This window comes from Sycon ciliatum (genome assembly GCF_964019385.1).
Source record: "Sycon ciliatum chromosome 5 unlocalized genomic scaffold, ocSycCili1.1 SUPER_5_unloc_1, whole genome shotgun sequence".
NCBI classification, from domain to species: domain Eukaryota; kingdom Metazoa; phylum Porifera; class Calcarea; order Leucosolenida; family Sycettidae; genus Sycon; species Sycon ciliatum.
Window position 1 is genome coordinate 485,201 of NW_027044462.1, and position 27,074 is coordinate 512,274.

The 27,074-nt window shown below is 47.3% G+C and overlaps 1 protein-coding gene across 1 annotated transcript in view; it reads left to right on the forward strand.

The window, feature by feature from the left end:
- The first annotated feature begins 742 nt into the window (after positions 1-742).
- Positions 743-27,074, forward strand: part of LOC135830335 (angiopoietin-related protein 7-like) — a 64,152-nt gene continuing 37,820 nt past the window's right edge. Inside the window, exons 1-6 of the mRNA XM_065342604.1 lie at positions 743-1,098; positions 1,488-1,679; positions 8,386-8,523; positions 9,170-9,283; positions 10,229-10,434; positions 13,332-13,368. Of these exons, the coding sequence (XP_065198676.1) occupies positions 975-1,098; positions 1,488-1,679; positions 8,386-8,523; positions 9,170-9,283; positions 10,229-10,434; positions 13,332-13,368 (811 nt within the window). The 5' untranslated portion in view covers positions 743-974. The remainder of the gene's footprint in view (positions 1,099-1,487; positions 1,680-8,385; positions 8,524-9,169; positions 9,284-10,228; positions 10,435-13,331; positions 13,369-27,074) is intronic.

A 27,074-nucleotide genomic window follows, 5' to 3' on the forward strand; every position in this document is an offset into this window, starting at 1 on the left:
AAAGGGAGGTTTTGAATAAAGAAAAAGGGATTTGGATGTTGTCAAGGCTTTGAATGGAGTCTACATTTCTCTGAAGCTACACGAGGGAAGCCAAATATGAAGATACTTTTTTTGTCAAGTACGGCAAAACCAGTCAGCTCAAACACACACTAAACAATATTGTGTAGAGCATCACAGTTTATCACAACGTCAGCAAACATCACAATAAGTATCTTACACTGTGTCCAGCAGTCTCCAACAACGGTAGATCAGTGTATCCAGTAAGACTAATCCGTATCTATTGTCTGTTACAGTATCTAGCGGACAGAAATTCTTGCTTCTGAAATTACATCATCATCATTACTGAGGCACACTGGCGCCAAAGAAACGATGACAGCGCTCCCACGGGCCAGCACACACAATGATTCTGTTATCAATAATTTTGTTGGCAAGCAGCAGGGTGAAAGCCCGGAGCCTGTAAACCAATGACATGTCGAACACATGCTCTGTACTCCATCATGACAGGTAAGATGATCGACTGCAGATCTGTGGAGCCCAGCTCAGGGCCAGCTGTCCAAGCATTCAGTTGCAGAATACACGGGAAAGTGTAGTGTCAGTTTGTGTGCAAGAACGTGCCAGGTTCTGGACACGTTTGACTCTTCTAGATGCGATCAATGCACCCGTACTGAGTTTGTGTCAACTACCAGATTGACCGAATCTCTTCAGCTTGAACCTAGAACCTTATGTTGCGTTAGTTCCATTATGTAGATGACTGGGGAAAGCAAGCGTCGACGATCATATTCATGATTTTACTGCTAGCAATTGTACAAGGTCGTGATTTCTTAGAGCATCAGTAGGAGATACTGACGTCATTGTAAATATAATTATTTCTGAAGTCGGAGCGCCTCACATGTACCGATTTGTGGAGCTGATTCGCCACATTCAGAAATAATCCTAACAGTTCGGTGAACGACTCAACCCTGATCGAAAGCAGAATGAGACTCTCGTCCACTACGCCGTTCACTATGTGGATAGCATTGTGGCTGGCGGCCTCCGTCAGTAGTGTGTCTGCAAGGAGTGTTTCTGCAGGTACCCACTCCAGCGCTGGAAATGAAACAGGTAGGGGCATTGCCAGTGTGATTCCTCTAATAGGCTCTATACTACTGCACCGACTTGAACATTACAAGTCATCTGGTCAGAAAGCTTACACTCTTCAGCAACTCAGTTCTACTTCGCTCTTTCCGTACCGTCGATACGACTTTCGCCTTCAATGAGAATGAATGAAATGCACTATAACTTTTGTAGCTGAAAGCAAATACTCCATTCATTTGCTTTGCGAGGATTCAACAAGAACAGCATACAGATTTATCTTACTACTGTTCACAGTTGTCTGGTGATCGCCTAGTGCGTGAAGCTCGGAGTTACAATGAATTATACATTCTCTTCCACGTACAAATGTACTTGTTGCTTTGCAATGATTCAATTTTCTTTATTTTGTTGGCGCGTAGAGTCGTGTATGGCACGAGTTCTTCATCTACTACCATCTACGGCTCTGCGGCTCAGCATCCAGGATACAGAGGCTGTGCTAATCGGTTTACGTCACCCCATTGATCAGCTCAACTCCGCAAATGCTGACGGAGCACCACTATCTGCGTTCTTAGGTGGACGGCAGAATGCTGATTTGTTGGTACAGTGTCTGAGTAAGTCTATGATCACTTCATCCCATTATGCTTCCGATCCAAGGAATCGCGAGGATCATAAACAAATTTAAGGGGCAGCCTACCCATAACTTTCATATGGCATTCATTTCACCGTAACTTTGTTGTAAGAGTTTATCGGGTGTTATCGGCCGTCGTGAGTTCCCTTCGGGAACGGACACGATAATCTACTTTACTTTACTTTGTTGTTTCTCAATGGATTTGAGTGAAATTTTCACCACTCACTCCTGCCACTATGCTGGCCCTCAGGACATGATTTACAGTTCATAGACCATGTGAAATGAAAACGAGCACAAGCTACAGTCCCAACGGAGCAAAGAAGTTCGATTGTCACTGGACGATGACGAGACCCGATGTGTTGAAGCTTGGTGTCAGGACGTCGAATGTCTCAGTACTCAGTTTTGTGCCTAGTTGTTGCACTTTCTGACTGTATATAGTATCTAGTTACAGTGGTGGAGAGTTACTCTTAACTTGTTTCCATATTATGTCCTTTTCCTTTCTACAAGTACTTTTATTATTGGCTCAATCCCCGAGTTTCAAATTGCACACCTGATGAGCCGTCACGAACCATACGGCGAAACGTACGTCGTGTGAAACAACTTGTTTTGTAGTCAACTAGTCCATCACAATGTCATGCATGAGGAGTACTGTAGGAGTTTAGATTTCGGCTTGTACAATTCGTTCTCGCAAAGCTTCCCCCTTTTTAACTTATCTTTGATATTTTTGACCCAACCAAGTTGGGTGGTGTGCTGCTTTGCTGCTTCGAATTGTAGTTAGACCGCTTTGTCAAATCGCCTACTGGTCTCGTCATCGTCCAGTGACAATCGACATTCTTTGCTCCGTTGGGACTGTAGCTTGTGCTCGTTTTCGTTGCGCTTGCCTTCCCCTCTTTGGTCTTTCCATAACCTTGAACCTTCCAAGTTGGAAGGCTGTCGGTTAGCGCTAAGGAGATGTGTCGAAGCTTGGTGTCAGGACGTCGAATGTCTCAGTACTCTGTCAGTTTTGTGCCTAGTTGTTGCACTTTCTGACTGTATTTAGTACCTTGTTACAGTGGTGGAGAGTTACTCTTAACTCGTTTCCATATGTTCTTTTACTTTCTACTATTACAATTTAAATTTAAATACACGGCGAGGAGACAACAATTTGATAACCGCAATCAATAAAACTATCTGAACCGACATTTGTGTACTTTATTCATGCAATGTAAAAACGGTGGAGACGATGTGCAATAAAACGATGAAAATATGTGTAGGGAAAAAATATGGATTCAAACAAGTTTTCGTACAACACTCATCAGGAATCGTCGTTGTACTAAGGGACACTGAAACAAAAATTGAACTATTATAGAAAATCTAAGTTAGAGAAATAACACTAAGAGCAACAACAGTGAAATTTACAAGTGTGAAATTGTTCAAGTAACGTGTCGTGTTTAGTGCGGCCAACCTTGGCCGTTAATGTTCTAGGTGTAATGTACTGCTGTTATGTGTTATCACGTTGTCTTTCCTTCCTTTCTCCTTTGTTCATTTCTCGCTTTGATTGTTAAAATTCACACTTGTAAATTTCACTGTTGTTGCTCTTAGTGTTATTTCTCTAACTTAGATTTTCTATAATAGTTCAATTTTGGTTTCAGTGTCCTTTAGTACAACGACGATTCCTGATGAGTGTTCTACGAAAACTTGTTTGAAACCATATTTTTTCCCTACACCATTTCTTCATATTTTCATCGTTTTATTGCACATCGTCTCCACCCTTTTTACATTGCATGAATAAAGTACACAAATGTCGGTTCAGCTAGTTTTATTGATTGCGGTTATTTAAATTTAAATTTAAATTAAGGGGGTAGCCTACCCATAAATTTCATATGGCATTCATTTCACCGTAACTTTGGTGTTTCTCAATGGATTTGAGTGAAATTTTCACAACACACTCCTGCCACTATGCTGACCCTCAGGACATGATTTACAAGTTCTTGCGCCTTACTGACAGGCTTTCCAGGCCGGAAAAACTCAAATTTCCGGCATAGTGCCACGGTGTGCGAGCCACCCAGGAGCCAAACAAATGCATTTACAATTTTTTCACATCTTCGTGCCCATTCTGTACGTGCGCGGGACCCAAACCTAAAACAAGTCCAGAAGCAGCCATGGGTGGTGGGGTAGGGCTCCTCAACGTTGCCCTGGAATCTGTCACAACGGAACGAGTGGGCGTTCTTTCACAGACTCCCACAGACCCAAGTCAATTTTTGAATTTTTTTAGGTTTAGCACGTGCTACGAGGTCGTACCTTTGATACAACATCCAGTGCTGGGACCTCCACAGCAAGCCATTTCCATAGCGCTGCACACCAAATCCAGGATACCCTCAGAAACTGGCAAAGACTACCAATCACGTTCCACTACTGCCTAGTACTGAATCCTACCTGACTTCTTGACACGACTCAAGCTTGCCAAGGTCAAGGCTTGATTATTGTAGTTGACGTTCATTTAATGAACGTCAACTACAATAATCAAGCCACATATCTGCAACGTCACGAGGGTGCTGGTAAAGTCTTGCTGCATGGTGGCGGGCTTCGCCCGCCGCCGTGCAGCCCAATACGTGTTTTTTTAACGTGATTTTTTGGACTTTTTTGGACTGCAAATGCCGATTCAAAAAGACCCACCTTGCATATCAGTAGCTCCCACACGAACACCAACAACGCAATCTACAGGAACCACAACTAATCCACCACCCAAGCCCATACTTGAAAGACCAAGACGATCAACAGCCAACTACAACAGAAGCTACGAACTCAACGCACAAGGGCGAAAGGAGGGACGTGACAGTAGGGTGATGGCCGAGTTGAGTTCAATGGACCCGGTCAGGCGGGATGGACGAGACAGAGAGAGAGAGAGAGAGAGAGAGAGAGAGTGCAGAGGAAGCGGAAGATGGAACGGACGGCGAAGGGAGCAGTGAGTTGGAGAGCAGTGATGGGGGTGATGGTGAGAGTGCCGGTGAGAGTGTTAGTGTTGTGCGTAGGTTTCGTTGTAGCAAGTCTTCAGTGTACAATCATCTGCTACCTAGTCCTGATTGTTGCAATTCGTTTCCGACTCTTCGTTCACTGTATTGTGCCGTGCTCGTCATGGTTATGGACTACAGTTAAAAGTGTTCGAAGCTATCTATCAGCGTCTGTATAAGCCTAATTCGTGTGTACAGAAAGATTGTATAATTGGGTTGAACTTGTTCAAGTAACGTGTCGTGTTTGGTGGGGCCAAGCTTGGCCGTTAATGTTCTAGGTGAAATGTACTGCTGTTATGTTGTCCTTCCTTCTTTCTTTCTCTTGTTTGTTCATTTCTCGCTTTGATTGTTAAAATTCACACTTGTATAATTTCAATGCTGTTGTTCTTAGTGTTATTTCTCTAAATTAGATTTTATATAACAGTTCAATTTTTGTTTCAGAGTCCTTTAGTACAATGACGATTCCTGATGAGTGTTGTACGAAAACTTGTTTGAATAAATTCCTTTTTTCTCATCACCATTTCTTCATACTTTCATCGTTATATTGCACATCGTCTCCACCGTTTTTACATTGCATGAATAAAGTACACAAATTAATGTCAGTTCAGCTAATTTTATCTATTGCGGTTATCAAATTATTTTCTCCTCGCCGTCTGTTTATTATATTGTATTTTTAAATTATTAGACAACCATAAATACGATTCCACAGAGGGTGTGCGCCTTAACCTGCAATAGTGCTCAAATGCCCGGAATGGGCAGAGCGTAGTACGCAAGAGGTACACAAAAGGAAGTATAAAGGGCTGTTTTTTGTTGTAACTCAGAGTTTCATGGCAAAAACCAATCATCAGACAACATAAGGAGATTAGAAAAACGCAGGTATATGAAGGCAAGCAGAGGAGATAGAATAATTCAGTCCAGACAATATGATAATCATTCAACACCTCCCAGAGGCAGTACGCTCTGACGTGCCAGAATCAACATCTCAGGTGCTGGGTGAAACATGAACACGCACACTCATCCACACACACACACACACACACACACTAATCCACACACAGCCTCTCGTTCTCACACACTCCACACTCCCGCATTATCACACCTAAGCACATGCGCACGCACACACACACACACGCACCAAACACACACACGCACCAAAACACACACATGCACCACACACACACATACACACAGCCTCTCGTTCTCACACACTCCACACTCCCGCATTATCGCACCTAAACACACACACACGCACACACACACACACACCAAACACACACGCACCACACACGCATGCACCACATACACATACCTACACACAGCCTCTCGTTCTCACACTCTCCACACTCCCGCATTATCGCACCTAAACACACACACACACACACGCGCGCGCGCGCGCCAAACACACACGCACCACACACACATACACAGACACACACACACATACACACATACACACACACGCCAAACCCATAGCACGTCATACACGTTATGTCACTTCATAACCCAGCAAAAACTTGCGCTGGTGGCGGCACTTTGATACTAACTCGCTCCTTTTGTTAAGTGAGATGGCATTTGGAGTGGTGAGGATGTGAAACTTCTCCGTGAGGCACAGACTGCATCGTTTGCTGATGTTGCTGTAGGATGGGGCGCGATCTTTTATTTTCCAGCTGATGTCAAAGTTGCGCTGGGCGTTCTGAAGGTCCCAAATATGCTTTGAGAGCTCCGTCGATGTAGAGTATTACTCATGCCGGAATGTTGTGGAGTGGTTGTTGTAGCGCGATTTAAAGGTGTTGGCCGTCAGTCCGGTGTATGTCTTGGTCTGGGGAGATGACACATGTGCCTGGTATATGACGTCAGTCGACTGGCATTCCCCTTGAGCGGGCAGGATGGCTTGACCCGGCAGTTACAAGGCTCAACGGGCGGCCTTGGCTGGACCTTTGATGATGGAGGCTACGTTTCTCATGCAGCTGTAGCTGATTTTTATCTTGTTTTTGTTGAAGATCTTGTTCAGTGCCGAACCCTTTGGAAAATGCTTTTTGATGGGGCCCAGGAACCTTGCACCAACGTTGGTTCTGACCGTTGTGCTATAGGGCGGGTTAAACCAAATCACATCTCTGCTACGCCGCTTCCTTCTTTTCCTTTGTTCCGGTTCGTCACTGTATTCAGTGCCGAACCCTTTGGAAAATGCTTTTTGATGAGGCCCAGGAACCTTGCACCAACGTTGGTTCTGACCGTTGTGCTATAGGGCGGGTTAAACCAAATCACATCTCTGCTACGCCGCTTCCTTCTTTTTAGTCGACTGACGTCATATACCAGTCACATGTGTCATCTCCCCAGACCAAGACATACACCGGACTGACGGCCAACACCTTTAAATCGCGCTACAACAACCACTCCACAACATTCCGGCATGAGAAATACTCTACATCGACGGAGCTCTCAAAACATATTTGGGACCTTCAGAACGCCCAGCGCAACTTTGACATCAGCTGGAAAATAAAAGATCGCGCCCCATCCTACAGCAACATCAGCAAACGATGCGGTCTGTGCCTCACGGAGAAGTTTCACATCCTCACCACTCCAAATGCCATCTCACTTAACAAAAGGAGCGAGTTAGTATCAAAGTGCCGCCACCAGCGCAAGTTTTTGCTGGGTTATGAAGTGACATAACGTGTATGACGTGCTATGGGTTTGGCGTGTGTGTGTATGTGTGTATGTGTGTGTGTGTCTGTGTATGTGTGTGTGGTGCGTGTGTGTTTGGCGCGCGCGCGCGCGCGTGTGTGTGTGTGTTTAGGTGCGATAATGCGGGAGTGTGGAGAGTGTGAGAACGAGAGGCTGTGTGTAGGTATGTGTATGTGGTGCATGCGTGTGTGGTGCGTGTGTGTTTGGTGTGTGTGTGTGTGTGTGCGTGTGTGTGTGTTTAGGTGCGATAATGCGGGAGTGTGGAGTGTGTGAGAACGAGAGGCTGTGTGTATGTGTGTGTGTGGTGCATGTGTGTGTTTTGGTGCGTGTGTGTGTGTGTGCGTGCGCATGTGTTTAGGTGTGATAATGCGGGAGTGTGGAGTGTGTGAGAACGAGAGGCTGTGTGTGGATTAGTGTGTGTGTGTGTGTGTGTGTGTGTGTGTGGATGAGTGTGCGTGTTCATGTTTCACCCAGCACCTGAGATGTTGATTCTGGCACGTCAGAGCGGACTGCCTCTGGGAGGTGTTGAATGATTATCATATTGTCTGCACTGAATTATTCTATCTCCTCTGCTTGCCTTCATATACCTGCGTTTTTCTAATCTCCTTATGTTGTCTGATGATTGGTTTTTGCCATGAAACTCTGAGTTACAACAAAAAACAGCCCTATATACTTCCTTTTGTGTACCTCTTGCGTAAATACGATTCCATGTTTTTACGAAGTCATCAACTCGATGTTCGTGTGCATGTCGTCCTTTCACGGCAGCAGTTACACAAATCTCATTCACCAACACATCGCCTCATACACGAAACTCAGAAGAACATTCGAAACCCGCTGGAGTCTGTCGTATCTTCTATTTGCTTTGCGTTCTAGCAGAGGGAAAACAGCATTGGTAGTAGGAGTAGTATTTATTTAACATCGAACAACTCAACAGTGTTGATACGTATTAGAACTCTCTTCTTTTTTTAAACTTGTTCTGGCCACATTTGTGTGTCACGTGATTCTTGTTTTATGCAGGTGGTCAGCTTGAGCAATGTCGACAAAGTCCCCAGTGTAGCGATGCTGGAAAATGCATTTTCACACGTTCTATACAAGGAAAAGGCTCATACACTTGCAAATGTGATGATGGTCATACTGGAAAGTTTTGTCAGACAGGTAATTATTAATAAAACTACTTCTGTTAGGGTACAAAACCAATCATAATTTTTCCTCGGTAATCAGTGATCATTGTTAGGACGGAGGCATGTGTAATTTTTATATTTTCGTTCACTCTGTTTTAGGATAAGCAAACGCATTGCATTTCCTACTTTTACTTGCACGGTTGCACGCGATAGATGGGAAATCATGTGTTATGTTATTTATGTGGTGTGTATTCCGTGGCTGCCCACATTACTGCCTTTCTGTGTAACACTTGACATTGTTTAACCTTATTTCAGTACACAGCAATAAGAAACAAAGGTATCTTCGAACTTCCTGAACAATATTCATTGGTTTGAGGGACAAGTGCAAACGAGAAAGTTTGAAGATAAATGTAAAGTGTACATGCATGCTGTTGATTAATCACCGTGTCCCGGTATTTCTTTTGTTTCACTGGAAATAAGATCTTCGAACATTCAAATTACACATTTTTTCTGTTACTCAAACAAGCTACACAAAATATTTCATGTAAGATGTGTGGAGAGGAACGGTGAAATTCAATTGGTCTTATTTGCCTTCTATCTGAGTTCCATGCGAGATTATCACTTTAAAATGCAGCCTCTTTCATCCTGTCCTTCTTTTGTTTGCCATCCCCACATCACAGTCCGGCCATCCTGTTCTGGTAATCCATGTCAGAACGGGGCAACATGTCAACAGAAAGGATCATCATTTCATTGTCACTGTCCACCATTGTTTATTGGAAAACGTTGTGAAGAAAGTAAGTGTAAAAGAGAACACATTGATGCTGATCTTATCAAGTGGAAAGTGGTACTGTGTTTAAGAAATCGTTAGGAAATATCATGTTCACAATTCCCATCACTAATCCTTATCTTGGCTCGCATCATAATCAAACGCAATGATGTTTTCTCTTGTAAGGACATTCCACCATCCATTCTCGGAGCACAAAGAAGCATCAGTAAAATTAATGCTCCTAGCAAAGTTGGTAGATACCGTTAGATCACCACAACCAGCAATTTCTAAAGGTTCCCAAAATCAGGGCTGGCTGATGCTTTCAACTCTCTGATAATCCGGTAGGGCGCTGGCAGGGGGCGAGGGGGGGGGGGGGCATCGGCCATTGGTTGTGACCTAGACGATGTGACATATATCATGCGTGTCTTATTGTCGTCCAACTTCTAGGAAGTTGTGAGTTGCCTGGGTGATACACGTGAGAATCTGTGTGTAGCAATGATGTCCAAGCTACTCACTTTCCCTTTGCCGCTTCACACCTTCCCCTCGTTCATGTTACACTAGCACACAAACAATAGCGATTTCAATTTCTTGGAGATGAACAATTTTCCAGTTCTGTTCGATTAAAACGAGAAACCACAATTCACGTTGTATATGGATGGATCATCACATTTGTGAAAGAGGGGATTACCGCGTCATAGGATGACTTCTAGACAGTAAACGATTGAACGATGGCTGCTAATAATATTCAAACGTACTTGTAGAATGAATCTTTATTGATTTTGTAGCCTTCATTGCTCTAGTCTAGCGACAAATATCCACTGATGAACTTGGCGAGGAAAGCGATTCGGAAAACTCTGGGGACTTCGATGGTGCTTGTCGATGACTGGCAATAAAATAGTAATCCTGATGAAGCGAATGTAACCTGATCGAGCCTTATACGAAACGTGATTTTTTTGCTTTGCTTGCTCTCCAGAGTGGTTTGATGCAGCTAAGTTTAAACAGCAATCCAACACATTACATCAAGTCAGTGAGGATGTTCAACAACTGAAACTTGAACTACGTGCGGGCAGACGTGATGATATCAATCGTATTGATTCATATCTTGAGCAACTGGGCACGAAGATTCTTACTAATGTTAACTCCACTATGAATCAGATGTCATCTCAAGTTGCCGCCCTGGTGAGTTCATGATATGGTGGATTGCGTCCATTATACTAGTACAACATGTGTGTACCAAGCTATAAATAACTTTGCCATGACTGAACCAGAGTCGGTGTAGTTAAAGGGGCACTCCAGCTTCATTTTCGACGCCACGTTTTCGATGCCAAGACGAAGGTTGGTGAAAGAGAAGACCCCTCGAACAAGAACGAGTCTCCAGAAGCGATCGAGTCGAGCAGGAAGACGACTTTTGAATTTCGCCGAGCGAGCGCTGATGACGTAATGAGGGATTAGCTTGCCAGTGGAAATGCATCTGCGCACATACATTTCACATACTTTTTGGCCAATTTTCAATCGAAGAGGAGGTTGTTTTCGATGTTCTCTCAACGTAGTGAGCGATCCCGTCTTCTATACCCTTTCAGGTACCCTGAAGGTCCTCCAGAGGAGAATTTATCTCCAGCAAAGCGTTGTTGATCCGCTAAATTCGTCTCGAGACTCAATATTTTTTTGTGCGACTGTTGATGCAAAAGTGACTGAAGGCATGAGCGCAATTCTTGAATTTTACTACAAGAGGCACGGTGAAATCACGTGCCTTGTGACGCAAGAATGCCAAGTCGCGTGGATCACGGCTCACGAGATTTCAAAGTCACCTTCGTCAAGTGCGCTTGTTACTCGCCTTGAACCCCCGTTGGTCTGGATGTGATCACACTTGTGTTGTTACTGCGCGCTGCGCTCAAGAACACGCTGACCATGTTTTTAGGCCTACGAACCGGGACTTTCCCTGACCATGTAGTCGAAGACCAGTGAAATGATGATGAAATAACATTCTTTATGACGTAAGAAATCTCTCATGCAGTTCACGCGACAAGTTCGTGCAGCCAGTGCTGCTCGCGTGCCAGTCAACACAAAGCGACCGAGCTAGCAGCTATTGTCGAGCATCGACATGAAAACAAGGGACTTTTACCGTTGGACTATGTTCGGATTGCAGGAGGTAAGTATGAAAGATGAATACAGTAACTCTCAATGCTGGGCATATTTCAACGGCTTGCTGACATTGCAACACTCCTAGGACAGTTTGTGAGGGTTCTCAGTAGATCAAGCAGGAAATACAGCTCATCTCACCTCTGCCATCATGGTCTGTTCCGAGTAGCGTTCCAGTCACGTTCCCGATCGATGGCCGCGTGTCGTGATCCAGGAAGCGTCATCCTACGTCACAGAGCACGCGATCTCTACGTGCATCTTGCAAAAAAATTCAAAAACTGCGCTCAGGAATTCAGTCACTTTTGCATCAACAGTCGCACAAAAAATTATTGGTGGTGCAAGGAGAAGCTTGTCGTTTGGAGTGACAAGTGATCACCGCTGCTTTTCCTTGTCAGAGCCAACACTACACTTCGTTCTGCGGCCTTGGGAGTAGCGTTGGAGTAGAAATTGCTGAGGAGACGCCGTGGAGGGGCGAGCTTTCCTGCGCAGGTATGACTTTGGCCGTATTTCAGCATGGTCGAGTGGAAAAATTCAAAAAAGTTTATTTCAAGAAAACCCCAAAAGGAAGATGGGGGACATGTCCTCAGCGCTAGAAGAGGTGTTCTGCTACCTGACAATAGATTGCGCCTCACAGCCAACTTCAACATTTCCTATATGCAGCACTGCAAGGCGCTTGCGTTCTACTCCACTTAGAACACCTGGGGCTGCTGCATTTGTTCCAGGGGTGACAGGCGTCACAATTCGTTATGCCTGGATCAGATTTCATTGACCCCAACTGTCATGAAGAATCATTTTTACTTTAACTGGATTTCAGTACAAGTTGTATTTGGGCAACCATTTCTCTACAAACGCTCTATTTGGAAAATAGAATTTTTATATAAAAAGCATGTCCAAATTCCACATCTACCCAAATCGGAATACTTGATCACGTATTCAGTACTACACGGAATGTTTAGAAAACGCCAGGGAATAGGAATTTGCTAACGAGAACTCCAGGCCAGGGTACTAGCATACGAACAAAACAAGATAAAACTCACCAGTATACTTGTAATTGTAGTAATTCATGTCGGTGTAATATTCACGACAAGCAACAAGGCACCCTCCGATTTGGTCAAGCTGCTTTGAAGTCTGGTTGTTCAGGTGATACAAACGGGCTCCCAGTTGTTAATTCCAACAGCTTCGCTCTCCCTGCGACAGCGGCTATCAGCCTCTCTCTCCATTGTCGACAATTATCACAGATTCAATATTCTACATTTATCAGCACTGCACTGGGTGAATATGTCTCAAGACGAATTTAGCGGATCAACAACGCTTTGCTGGAGATAAATTCTCCTCTGGAGGACCTTCAGGGTACCTGGAAGGGTATAGAAGACGGGATCGCTCACGACGTTGAAAGAACATAGCAAACAACCTCCTCTTCGATTGAAAATTGGCCAAAAAGTATGTGAAATGTGTGTGCGGAGGTGCATTTCCACTGGCAAGCTAATCCCTCATTACGTCATCAGCGCTCGCTCGGCGAAATTCAAAAGTCGTCTTCCTGCTCGACTCGATCGGTTCTGGAGACTCTATCTTGTTCGAGGGGTCTTCTCTTTCACCTACCTTTGTCTTGGCATCGAGAACTCGGCGTCGAAAATGAAGCCGGAGTGCCCCTTTAAGCTCACTTCCCCTACAAGATAATGAATGCTTTATGAGTGCATGTAATCCGGTATTATACAAGCCAAACAATTACTGTAGATTTGCACACTAAATTGATGCGAAAAGGCGGAAACGGTGCTAAAAGTACAATTGCATGATGTGAAAAGCTGAAAACTATGTTCTGTGTTTCTCAGAGTTATGGGAACGAGCTTGTGAGCTCGAATGCTTTTTTCATCTTTACAATCATACATGTAGTACAGTAAAAAAATTATGTTGTTTGCTCTTGTTGGGGTTTTCCACAGAATGAAAGGCTCAACGAAGTTCAGGGAAATCAAGAAGGTAAAATGCAATAATGAAATGTAAAGAGAAAGGACAATAATTTACTACTTGAAGTAGTTATGACAAACAGTCCACCACGGCAACGAGATCTTATACAGTCAGATAGCGCGACCTAAAGGCACAACACTGGCAAGGATATTGAGACATTCGATGCCCTGAATAGCCCTTTCCCAAAGATGCTCGCCACTTTTTTCGCAACTTTTCGTTGTTTAGGAAGAAATCGCAACTTTCGCAACTTTCTTCATTTTCGCCAACTATTTCGCAACTTTTCCGGAACCTTGGCCCTTAGATATGGGTTCAAAAGGTCAAGTCACGGACTGCATGTCGGACAAATGCATACTCGCTCATTTCTCGCCTGCCTTCAGACTCATTTCAAAGAAACAGTAGATCTCACAGACCTCACAGTGGTAAAACAGCACAAACATCTTGGTTTGGTCATTGACTCAGACTTATCGTTTAGTGGACATGTCGACTATATCTGTAGCAAAGTCAGTAAAGCTGTTGGCTACCTCGTGTCTCACTGCTCCCACCTACCGCTTGAATGCATTCGCCTTTTTTATCATTGCTATTTTCTCCCCATTTTTCTCTATTGCTCAACCGCCTGGTCATCCCTACTAAGTAAATCGTTAATGAGTACCCTGGATGTCCACAATAAGATGATACTCAAAGTCCTTTTCCGCAAACCATCATACTTTCCTTCTGCCGAGCTGTATGATATGTTTAACACCTTCCCTATCTCTAGTCAAGCGGATCGAAAACTGTGTATTGTTGTTCATTCTATTCGTCTTGACAAAGCCCCGCCACACTTGCGTAAATATAACTGGTTTCTTCCCACTCGTCCTACGCGCAATCCCTCCACTTTACCTAAAGCCCGAACCTCAGCTTACACCAGATCTCCGTTTTTCGCTGCCTATTCTCTCTGGCTGGCCCTGCCTCTATCAGTAAAATCATCTTGTACGCTAAAGGATTTCAAGGCCAACATGAAGCTCGTGTTCTAATAACTGCTAATTCTTCATCCAGATTTGTTTCTCTTTGCCTCCAGTAATGTGTAATATTTATTTAGTTTCGCTTGTTTTTTGTTTACTGCCATGGCTGGCTACCGCCCCCCCCCCCCTCCCTCCATATTGGCCTATATTTTCTGGCCACGGGAAAGTGAAATAAATAAAAAATAAATAAAAATCAACAGTAATTACGATAATGTGCATTCCCTCCTCCGCACACTGGAATACTGTAGGACACATGCAACAGGCTACTGGCACTGTGTAAAGTGGTGGTTCAGAGCAGGTCCTGAGCAGGAAGGGGTGTACGACTACGAGTTTTCTGTCGCTGCATTTCTACTAATGCGTATTTCTGCTCCTTTTTTGGTGGTTTTTGCACAAGAACTCTCCAGTTTTAAGTTGCGATAATAGCAACTTTTGAGCATTTTCAGAAACGATGGCTGCGATTTCAGCAACTAGCACTTGTTTTGGCACGGTTGCGAAAAGCATAAGTTGCGAAAAATTAAGGCATTTTTGGGAAAGGGCTAGCCCTGACACCTAGCTCCAACACATCCACGAAGTGCAAACCAACACCCCCCCAACTTGGAAGGCTCAGGGGGGGAGGGGGGGGGGGGGCAGTTCCAATGAGGTGAAGGGATGCATTGATCTGTAGGTGTAGGATTTTTATATTTATTTACTGTTCGCACTTCATGACACATAATGAAAAAACCCAATAACAAGGAAGTGAAGATACAACCTGCGAATCGAATTGCCATAATTATGTTCTACTGCTACACTACAAGTAGTGTTGCGGTACAATCAGTATCTCGTTAGGTTAATGCAATCTTTCACTCCAAGTAGGCGAGGTTAAGTTAACACGCAAGTGAGTAAGGCAGGGGTTGGGTATTAATGACATGTACATGTATATGGGTAAGTACATATGTAGTATTATCAGGTATGTACATGTAGGTAGGTAGGTAGGTAGGTAGGTATGTAGGTATGTAGGTAGGTAGGTAGGTATGTAGGTATGTAGGTAGGTAGGTATGTAGGTAGGTAGGCAGGTGGGTAAATAGATAGGTAGGTGGGTAGATAGGTAGGTGGGTAGGTGGGTAGGTGGGTAGGTAGGTAGGTAGGTGGGTAGGTAGGTGGGTAGGTGGGTAGGTGGGTAGAGAGATAGGTAGCCAGTAGGTAGAGGACTATATTAGCATATAACTGTCAACTTCGTCGCCCATATTTCATTTAATCCTACCCTTGAGTATCATGCCAATGTTTGCTGGAGCGAATTTAAGGTTCAGGGTCAGTAAGATATTGCCGGCTCTGGTCTTGGGAGAACTCCAGGTTCATTTTTGATGTCAATTTTCGATGCCATGACGACCGCCAAGGTTGACACTGGCCACAAGTCTGGTCGCTCAGCTGAATAAGCTGGGTGTGCCAATGAAGACCATGGAAGACCTTTCTAGGTGTTACAACAAGCAGCAGACAAGACAGACTGGAAGAAACTGTGCAGATCGACACCCGAGGAGAAATCAGTATCAGCAGCTACTACACCTGACTGATGGTGCTCACAAGACAGAAGCGGAAAAAACACTGAATTTCTTTATTTAGTGCTCTACTACGCGAAATGTGCTATTATTATTACTATTATTATTATTATGACGACCGTATGTGAAAAAGAACACTTCTCCACCAAGAACGAGAATCCAGAAACGATCGGTTCGAGTGGGAAGACGACTTTTTGAATTAAATTTTGCCGAGCGAGCCCTGATGACGTCATGAGTGAATAGTGAAACCGCGATCGGAATCAGTTTTGTAGGATTCCCTACGTAGCACCAAGGTCCCCGTTCGGTCACTCACAACGCAAAGTCAGCGGCTGGAAACTGAGACAGATATTTCTTGACCCTCACGCAAACTAACTCAAAGCAAAAACCTAAACTACCATCATCATCGAGAAGAAAAGTCTGTTCGAATCCACTAAAGAACTGAGCGTAAGTTAGATCTACACAGAGTACATGGGTAAGCGTAGGCGGACAGCAGAACCGGAACTAACAATCCGCAAACCTGGCATATAATGAAATGCTGAATCATACATCGCCATGGAGGTATACTACACGCGCCACGCATGGCAGAACATGCTAATCAAAACAATTGTATTGTATTGTATTGTATGTTATTATTTTACTTGGGCATTCCCAACAGACCCTAAGGTCTTCTTACAGGGTGCCCAAGATGAATGAAATTGTTAAGTTCCTGGCGAAATGAATCGGGGATATGATTTGTGCGAAGGGATTCGGGAAGCGCATTAAAGCGGTCAGCAACAAGGAATGAAATAGATCTGTATCCAGCTTGAGCTTGCAAAATGGGTAAGGAAAGGGAATAATTGACTTGGCCGTGGCTTGACTTGGCTCTATCTGTGTGAGCGCAGTCACGGCGAAGGAAGAACATGACAGAGAGGAGTGAACTGCAGATATTGTGGATGCAACGGAACACGAAGAATATGGACTTAATATGACAAATATCTTTTGTCTGAGCTAATTATGTGGTATCGCTAAAGCATGATGTCCGCGTGAATGTGTCATGCTCAAATATGCTTCTAAGTCTTCTCTTACTTATGCGTAGCAGTTGATCTCTCACTTTGTCAGCGAGGCAGTGGACGTAGGCAGTGCTGGCGTACTCGAGCTTGCTCTGGACTACTGACAAGTAAAACTGCCTTCTGGCCTGGACAGCAAGGTTCCTCCTTCCACGTCGAAAAGCACCTAGTTTATTTCCGATATCTTCCCTGAGGGAGTTAGCGTGGGCACTGAAACTTAAAGTTGAATCGAGAGTCAGTCCTAGATACTTAACTTCGTCAGACGGGGCAATAACAGTCGAATCACAGACAATGCTCAGGTTAGGTGGAGGATGTGAGCGTCTGCTGTGGATCAGTAGTACTTGGCTCTTGCTGTAATTCAGGAGCAGCCCGCGATCTGTGAGGTGCTGCTACACCACTGAAAAATCTTCTTCTAAGTAAGACATGAGAATTCGTGGACACTTTCCAGAGGCATACAGGGCAGTGTCGTCTGCATAAAGAAGGCATTGGGAACGCAACGGCAGAGTGGGACAAGTCGAGTGTAGATGCTGAAGAGGGTAGGGCCTAGGACGGAACTATGGGGAACGCCCTTAGAGCAGGTTCTACAGTCACTTGTGGTTCCGTTCACTTCTACGCGTTGCTGTCGGTGAGACAGATACGACTTTTTTTTAAATTTTGGCCAGTCGGCTACTATCATTTAGTCTTGGGGGTTAGACAAGGGAAAGTAGCCATGTAGGGGCGTTAGCCCGCCTTTCGGCACCAGGAGTTGCAGCTCGCTCGATTGGACTCTATTGAGTGCAGAGGACCCACACCTTGATCTGGTGAAATGCGTCGTGGGGATTTTGCAGTCAGATGTGCGACTGCAGGGCTCGAACCCGCGACCTCTCGGGTCGCAGGCAAGTGCAGTACACAACATACCACCAGGGAGCCCCTTTAACCACTCAAGAGCATTTCCACTGACCTTCAGATGGTGAAGGTCATCTATTAGCGTTTGGTGGTGGAAAACAAGAGGCGTGTAAGACATGCACGGTGTGATGTACTGTACATGGGAGGTGCTAGGTGGTGACTAGAGATCGCCTTACACACGTGTGTAGCACAAAGCCTTTACCACCATGCACAGAATGATAGCTGAACAATAACACAGCGCACCTCACTGTACACGCTCCACGCACTCACGTATACCTCACGCACATTCTCCCCCTCACAATATGCAGCTGAGCAAATATCGAACATAAACGATAAGCATAGCGTACAAGAACATAAAGAGTCCACAAGCTCTGACTAACAGCTTGTTAGATGGAATAACGCGGAACACCATTGCTGCTTACGCGCCCAATGGACAGATCTTCGTGATACGGCGTGTGATCACTTTATCGCCAACTCGGACTTTCACAACTCGTACGTGACCATCAGGGCCAGATGTTGTGCTGGAAACACGACCCAAAGGCCAATGACCTCGCGGTGTGTCTTGCTGAAGTACAAGAACTACGTCGCCTTCACGCACATCTCGTTGCTCTTGCAGCCACTTGCGCCTGGTATTGAGTGTCAGCACCCACTCTTTCATCCATCGCCTCCATACTTGCTGTACAAGCTCTTGCACATGGCGCCAGCGCTGACGCGGACTTAACTGCGTTGTGTCGACGTTGTCTGGCGCAAACTGCCCTCCTGCTTGGCCGATCAGGACGTGTTTTTTTGGTAGCAGTACGTTATCGCCCGGACTAGCGGCATCATACATTAGCGGTCTAGAATTGATGAGCGACTCTGCACCTGCAATAGCTGTTGCGAGCTCCTCGTCAGTGATGTCCGCGCTGCCCAGGATGGCCTTGATTGCACGCTTGGCGGCCTTAATCATTACTTCGTGGACACCTCCAAAGTGTGGGGCCAGTGGCGGATTAAAGTGCCATGCTACGCCGCGGTTGGCTAGCGACTTGTGGACAGCACTGGCATCTAGCTGCTGGAGCAGCTCCTTGAGCTCCCGACCCACTGCTGCGAAGTTCCCACCGTTGTCGGAGATTATCTCGATCGGCAGTCCTCGGCGACTGACCATGCGTGAGAAGGCGTTCAAGAACGATTGCACATCTAGTCCATAGCTCAAATCCAGATGTACGGCACGTGAGAGCATGTTGTTGTTTTCTTTATTTGGATTCGCTAAAGCCAAACGCACAGAACTGTCCAGTGACAAGGGAGCAAATGATGAGCATCATAATCACTATGCATCAAAACATCTAAGCCTGACAGGGCAAAATGATAAAGGGGAGTACGAGAACAAAGGCGTGGCAGAAGTCGAAGCAAGAAAGCAATCAACGCCAGAGATGTTTTTGTCCATTAAAAACAGAGAGAGAGGGACAGAGAGAGGGAGAGAGAGAGAGCATACACGTCAAGAGGCATAAATATCTCTTCTGGCGGCTCCGCCCGCGTCCGCATCGCGTCAAGAATGGACCGCCGTAGTCCACAGAGCAACGTGCGAAGGCGCGGAGTGGAGTCTGCAGCCTGCTCCTGGGCAATGGAGCCATGACTTGACTCGCCGCTGTGGCCTTGCATCGTGCACAGCCAATGCATTTCCTCTCCCAGTCGCGGATCTCTTCCCGTGCTGCCTCTATCCAGAAGCGTGCTGATAGCGAGCTGAGAGTACCGCTGGTGCCGCCGTGTTGCTGGAGTTCGTGATGATGCTTGACGATGAGTTGTGTCACCCAGTGCATCCGTGGCAAGATGATCGGGTAGCGTGTGTCGTATGGCAGCCACTGCGAAAGCTGCGTGCGATCATCACATCGTAGCAGACCACTGATCTAGCCGGTAGCAGCTGTCCCTGCGTACGGCCTTGAGCTCTCCTTCAAACACTTCTGCTTGAGCCTCACCGATCACTTCAGCTTCTGCGTTGGTGATCTCCTCAGGTGTGAGCTCTCCGATGGTGCTATCGTTCGAACGGACGTTGCTTATGAAGCGGCTCACCCATGCTCGGATACGGAGCAACTTCATCCAACTGGAATACCGCTTGGGCTGAAGTTGTGGCACGTTGATGGTGTTCATGAAGCATGTTTACGATTGTACGCTGCCGCCACGCTCTTCTGCATCGAGGGAGGACGGCGACGCTGCTTCGACCACAGTCGCAGGCCAGTGATCCTCACTTTGGCGTAAGAAGTCGGGGCCTTCCCACCACAGTGTAGAACTGGCCAGCACGTCAACGCTCGCACGCGCGAAACTACATCTGCAGGGTTGGCACCCGTAGGCACATACCTCCACTGCGCTGGCTGAGTGTTACTCTGGATTGCGCTGACACGATTTGCCACCAACAGCCACAGCCGGCTTGAAACGCCGGCTGTAGCTCCGGACCCATAGTAGCACAGTGTTGCTGTCGCTCCAGAACATCACCTCTCCTAGCTCCGTGTCGAGAGCCTGTGTTATAGACTGGGCGAGCTGGTGTCCGACAATGGCAGCCAGGAGCTCCAACCTTGGTACACTAACGGTCTGGACTGGTGCCACACGGCTCTTGGCTGCTACTAAACGACAGGTAGATGTTCCGTCTTGATCAATTGTGGGTGCGCACGCCACTGCTCCGTATGCAACTGTCGATCCGTCAACGATGACGTGCAACATAGACATCTGGGCACCCGGATATCCTGCAGGTCGGGTAGCTCAGTGAACCACTCGAGTGCCTTGCTTTCAATCTCATGTCCGACAGCTTGGTCCCAGTCGACACCGGCTATCCAGCAATCTTGCATGAGAATCTTCGCACGAACGATGAATGGAGCAATGAAGCCAAGCGGGTCGAACACAGTGAACACAGCGATCCCAAGCAGTAGGTAGCGTTTCGTCATTGCGCTGGTAGCAGCTGGTGGCTCGTATATGAACGCGAATGTGTCGTGCAGTGCTGACCACGACACTCCAAGTGTCTTGACCGACAGTAACTCTCCCATCGTCAAGTCTATCTCGGCCGCACAGTCGTCACTCGGGATGCCATCCAACACTTCAGGTGAGTTTGAGAGCCACTTGCGTGGATACATGCCGGCTGCGTGCCATAGCTCCGTGAGCTGCTCATACAGTTGACGACCCTCGCCGACGGTGCGTGTGCTGTCCATGGTATCATCCATGTAGGTGCTCTTCAGAACTGCTGCTGTTCCAAGCGGCAATGTGTCCTCGGGCCCCCCGAGATACTTCCTGCGCCACATGTTGCGCAAGAACCGGTGAGGCATTGACTCCAAACACCAGTCGTTGGAATTCGTAGTGTCTGGGCTCGGCGGCGGTGTCGAGGTTCCACCACAGGAAACGATGATAGCGTCGGTCTGCCTCCGCTAGACTAACTTGCAAATACATCTCCGACACGTCACAGATTACACCAATGGGATGATGCCGGAACCGTATCAGCACATCGACCAAATTACGCTGCAGTTTAGGGCCGGGATGTATGGCATCGTTGAGCGACAAGCCGTGATGCTTTGCCGCAGCATAGAAAACAATTCTCACTTTTGTTGTCGCTTTGTCAGGCCGCAGCACCGGGAAGTGCAGCAGACACCAAGCGCTGTCATCATCTTTGAGAGATGGTACTTCTCTCACATAGCCCTTCGTCTGGTACTGCTTCAATGCATCGCTGTATGCTGCTGCGATGTTGTTGTCATGAAGCATGCGCCGCTTGGTTGTCCTCAGACGTCGCAATGCCATCTCCAGATTTCCATTCAGCTCAGACCGTCGATGATTCCAGGGTATCCCGACTTCGTAGCACTTGTCCACCTGCTTGAGCGATTGCATCACTGATCCTAGTGCATGCTCCTCAGCCTTCGTCATGGGCCCTGGTCCCTGCAGGTCGGAAGTCGAACCACAGGCGTCAATCTGCCAGAACTGCTGCAGTGTGGTGTCCATGCTGGTGTGCACAGAATTGATGAAGAAGCTGGCTGGTGGCTCTGCTAAGTCGGACAGTGATGGCTCTGGCTGGAAAGGACCATGCACGTCCACCCGATGGACGTCCACCCGAGTGAAGTCTGGCGTGCCATTGGTTGACCTGGTAACCCGCGCTCGTCTCTGAGTGACACATGGAGATCGGCCTGGTCCCCACGGAGCAACAAGTCAACTGTACTATGCCTGGCTGGTGTTGGGCCGATCGCCGCCCTCAAACCTCTGGTTGGCTTGTCGACAGTCATCGCCACCATCGCCTGCAAGACGCTGCCGTTCGGACTACTGACTGTGAGCTCGACTGGTGCTGCGGAGAAAGTGGAGACTCTTCCACTCAGTGTGCTGACTGCCGTTTTCTGCAACTTTCCTTGCAAACCCAGGTGAGCTGCCACTGCCGAGCTGACATAGCTCGTTGTACTGGCGTCGTCCATGAGGGCGTTGACCGTCACCCTCCGGCCACCATTGCTCACCACCACTGGTATCGTGCGTAGCGTGATTCTGTCCGGCACCGGTTGAGTAGAGCACTCCCCCTTGGTAGCACGCTGTGTTATGAATGACGATTCCGGTGGCCCAGCCAGTGGGCTTAACGTAGTTGGCGCCGCCACTCTGGCTTGCTTGTTGCCTGCTGCCGCACGGCTGTTGTTGTCGCTTGCACTGATCTTGCCGCTCCGGTGTAGCAGCCAGTGGTGAGTGTTGGAACACCCATCAGTCTTACAAACCCAACCCGCTTGCACGCGACTCCCCCATGACCGGCTTCGAGACATCGGAAGCAGTGGTTGGAATTCCTAACTATCGTCCTGCGCTTCTCCGGTGCCATGGACTTGAATGTGGTGCACGTCCATAACTGATGGTCTTCTGTGCACACTGGGCACTGTGCGCGTTGTTGCGTTGCTAAGAATGACCGATGTGGCCGCTGTCTGCGCACCTGTCGCGTGTCCGTCTGGTTGCTGCGCGGTGGAGCACTGCTGATGCGTGCTGCTGCTAAGCCATGCACTGTTTTCGATGCAGTGACTTGATATTCTGCTTCCTGCGGCACCCACTCGAGTAGAGTAAGCATGGACTCGGCCTTGCGATGCTCAAACAGCCAACGCTGAAACTGCGGGATCATCGGCTCCGACAGCTTCTTGAGCAGGCTCATATGAAGTGTTCCTGCTCGCAGCTCAGCCGTGTGGCCTGCATCCTGAAGGTTAATGACCGCGACCTCGAGCAGGTCCGCAAACTTCTCCAGCTCACGTGCCTTGCTGCTCCGGAGGTCTGCAAACTGTGCCAGATCCTCCAGGTATCCTGCCACTTGGCGCCGTGCACCGCCGTACTTTCTTTCTAGCCGCTGCTTGGCCGCCGCATAATCTGCTGCCGTGTATTATTATATTATTATTTATTCTTCTTTTACTAGGGAATTCCCAACAGGCGTCAGCGCCTTTTTACAGGGAACCCTAGGTATAATTTGATGGATGAGCGAAATTCAGCTGGTGAACTAGACATGCGGCAAGCCGGTGGAAGTGTATTCCACCTGGCAGCGCCCAAATAAGAAATTGCACTAAAGCCATATCGGGTGTTAGCGGGGGGCAGAACAAGAGCAGCAGAGACTTGGCCACGGGTGGTGGCTGCAGTGCGAGCACCATGGGCGCGCAAGGTAAAGTGGTCTCGCAGAAGAGGACTAGCAAGTCCATTCAGGCAGCGGTAAACAAATACATAGGTTTTGAAGTTGAGGCGTTTCTCAAGGGCGTACAAGTTAGTATGACTGTATAGAAGAGTGGTGGGAGTCATTCTATCCAACGAAAATATTCTCTTTAATGCTACGCGGCTGGCAGTAAGAAGCTTGTCATATAGGGCTTGTGATAAGCAATGAATATATGCAGTGCTGCCAAACTCAAATGTGGACTGAATGATCGATAAATAGAAAAGTCGTTTGCCAAAAATGCTGATATTCTGCTTTGCATGGACAAATGCTCCAACCTTCCTATTGACATTTGCACATACTGCATCCACTTGGGTTGAGAAAGACAGATGTTCGTCAACCAGTATTCCTAAGTACCGAGCGTAAGCAGATGGGACTATGGAAGTGCCCCGGCAGTTGACTGCGGTGCCAGGTGGCAGCTCCGTGCCCGGTCGCCTGAGCAGGACAAACTGAGTCTTGGACGGGTTTAACACCAATCCCTTCTGATCTAGGTAGCGGTCCAGAGCGGCAAGGTCAGCACTCAGCTGGGTTGTGATGATCTGGATGGACTTGTGCCTGATATAGAGTGTGATATCATCGGCATAAAGTTGATTTAATGCATGTTGGAAGCACTGTGGTGCGTCACGGGTGTAAATGCAAAATAGCAATGGGCCGAGCACGGAGCCTTGTGGGACGCCTCTTGTGCAAGGGCGGGCCCCACTTAGCTGTTGTTCTACTCTTACTCGCTGGACGCGTCTGGTCAGGTAGCTTGCAAACCAAGCAAGTGCAGTGTCAGCAATGCCGAGCATCTTCAACTCGTCAATGAGCTCTTGATGCTTAACTCGGTCAAAAGCTTTGCTCATATCTGCAAACACTATGCCGCAGTACTCGTTGTTATCAAGGGCTTGGAGCCATTCGTCGACCACTAGCGCTAGGCAGTCCTCACACGAGCTGTTGGTACGGTAGGCAAATTGATTGTCAGGCACGTACATGATGTTGTGTAACTTAAAGAATGCAATCAGCTGCTCCAAGACAACTCGTTCTAATATCTTGCTGCATATGGGCAATAATGAGACTGGTCTGTAATTAGTAGAGCTTTCTGCATCGCCTGATTTGAAAACTGGGCTGACTGTGGCATTCTTGAAAATATCTGGTACGCACCCTGTGCTCAGAGATTTATTGATAATATCAGTGAGAGAAACTGCTATGGAATCACGACCATGCTTCAGTACGGCTGGTAAGACGTTGTCAGAGCCAGGTGACTTACTTGTGTTTGTTGCTTTGAGCAGTGTGGTGATGTGCGCCACAGTTACGGGTCGAAAATGGGACAGTCGAGCAGCAGTAGTTGGCTGTTGGGTAGCTGGGCGTAAACATATGTCAGCAGGCCGGCTTGGATCGTGCACTATGTTAGCAAATGTCTCTGTCAGACTACTGAGAGATGCAATTGGCGGATTTCTTACTTTCCGCCTGCCAGACAGACTGTTAAGAAGAGCCCACTGACCTCTAGGATTTCGTCGGAGTGCCGAGAACTGGTGCATCAGGAAACGGGATTTCAGTCTCCTACTCAGAAGTGTCCCCTCACGTCTGACAGAACGATACTGTTGCTTAAGAACCATATTCCCAGGCTGCGAAAGGACTCTACGATTCAGAGTAGTTCTGCGCTGCAGCAGTTTCCGTAACTCTGGTGTTGCCCACGGTTGAGGCTTAGGTTTGGGACAGAGGGGTAGTCTAACTTGTTTAGATGGAGCATGCGTATCAGTAACAGCAGCAATAGACGTTAGAAGATGGCAAGTTTGACTGTCCAATGTTGAAAATGAGGATGAGTCCTCGAGCATATTATTCAGGTCAGCATTAAACTGAGAGTAGTTGATAGTAGCTATTCCTGGTTTTCTCACAACCTTAGTTCTCTGGGTTTCTGGGGGCTTCACTTCCGGTATTACAATATCAAGGCGGACTAGGTGGTGATCAGTAAGATCTGACATGGGAATGATCGTTGGATTGGGCAATGGAAAGGTAGTGTTCAACAGAGCCAGGTCAAGACACGTGTTTGACGGCGCTCTAGTTGGTGCGTGGACAATGTTCTGCAGCTGGTGCTCTGCACAAAGCTTAAGTAGATGCTGATTATGATGTAGAGTCGGTTGTAAGATGTCCGTGTTCAAGTCTCCCAGAACTAGCAGGTCAGAGCTGTCCACGAAAATGCCATCCAACTGGGCACTGTACTGCTCCCAGAATTCTGTACCAGAGCTCCGTGGGCGGTAGACTGAACTCACGAGGAGCTTACACGCATCTGGCTCCCGTGCAATGCGAACTGACACAAACAACGACTCCAGATGTGTGTTGGATGCGGGCATGATGAGACGAGCGCAGAGACTAGACATGACGTACAAGCACACACCTCCGCCCCTTAGGTTCCTGTCGTTCCGATATATCCGATAGCCAGGGATGTTCAGCAGGGAATCTGATACTGAGCTGTCTAGCCAGGTTTCATTAATTGACATGATGTGAATTTTATTGGCATGCAGGATATGATGGATTTCATGAACTTTGTTTCGTAGACTGCAGATGTTTATATAAGCAACTTTGAGGACGGCGCGGTTGTCTGGCTGGGGGTTCCCTGATATGTCCTATTGGGCAGACAGCAGATCCTGGATGGCATTGTCAGAGAGAGGTGTCCCTTTGTCATCCAATATGACGTCATAAGGCAGAGAGCACTTGACCTTTTTGGCTCGAAGTTGCTTATACTTCGGTAGTACTGCCTTCCGCTTCGTTTGCTGTTGTCGAGTCAGGTCGTTGTTGACGTACACATCATGTCCATTCACTTTCAGGCCAAGGCGATCCTTGTACGCTGACGCCTTGAGGCGCTTGTTTCCAAAGCGTACTCTGACAGGAGCTGGACCTGGCGCTGTAGTATCATGTTCAGTAGCGCGTGGGCGCAAACGTTCGACTTCCAGCAGGTCAGAGGTCGAACATTTGTACAGAGTACTGCAATGCAGGGATAGGGTTTCATTCCATGATGCAGGCAGTCCTCGTACTATGACGCTGGTAGTACGGTTGGACCTCTCAACCTCCTCTGCAATGATGTCGGAGAGGTTGTATGGTTCGAGTTGAACTACCGGTCCTGCATTTGCCGCGTCAGAGGTCAATGGTGCACTGACTGGTCCGCCTTGCACTGCTGTATTGCTGGCGTCGTCTGTCAAAAACCGTACCGTGGCGGCAAGGTCCGTCTTTTCCCGCTCCAGATCACCAAGTCTTGCCTTCAGAGCTGTCATGTAGCCCAGCTTGGTCACGAACTGAAGCGCCTTGCCACTGAGGTACTGTTTCAGTTGCAGCATGTTGTAGTCTGGCGCCGCTGGCGACGCATCGACACATGCAACGAATGCGGATTTCCACTCTTCGTACTTCCGCTTATCGCCATTGAAGACTGGTATTTCCACACGTTTCATGCGGCTCCAGGGCTCAGTCTGGCGCTGGTAGGTGGAGGCAGACACTGGCTGCACAGCTCTAGTATGAGCACTGCTATGCTGTGACGGTACTATGACCCCTCCTGGCGGCTGGACTGTACTGGCTGCTGTGGTGACCTGGTTGTTTCTGGGTGCGCCTGTGCTGCTATTGACATGGGGTG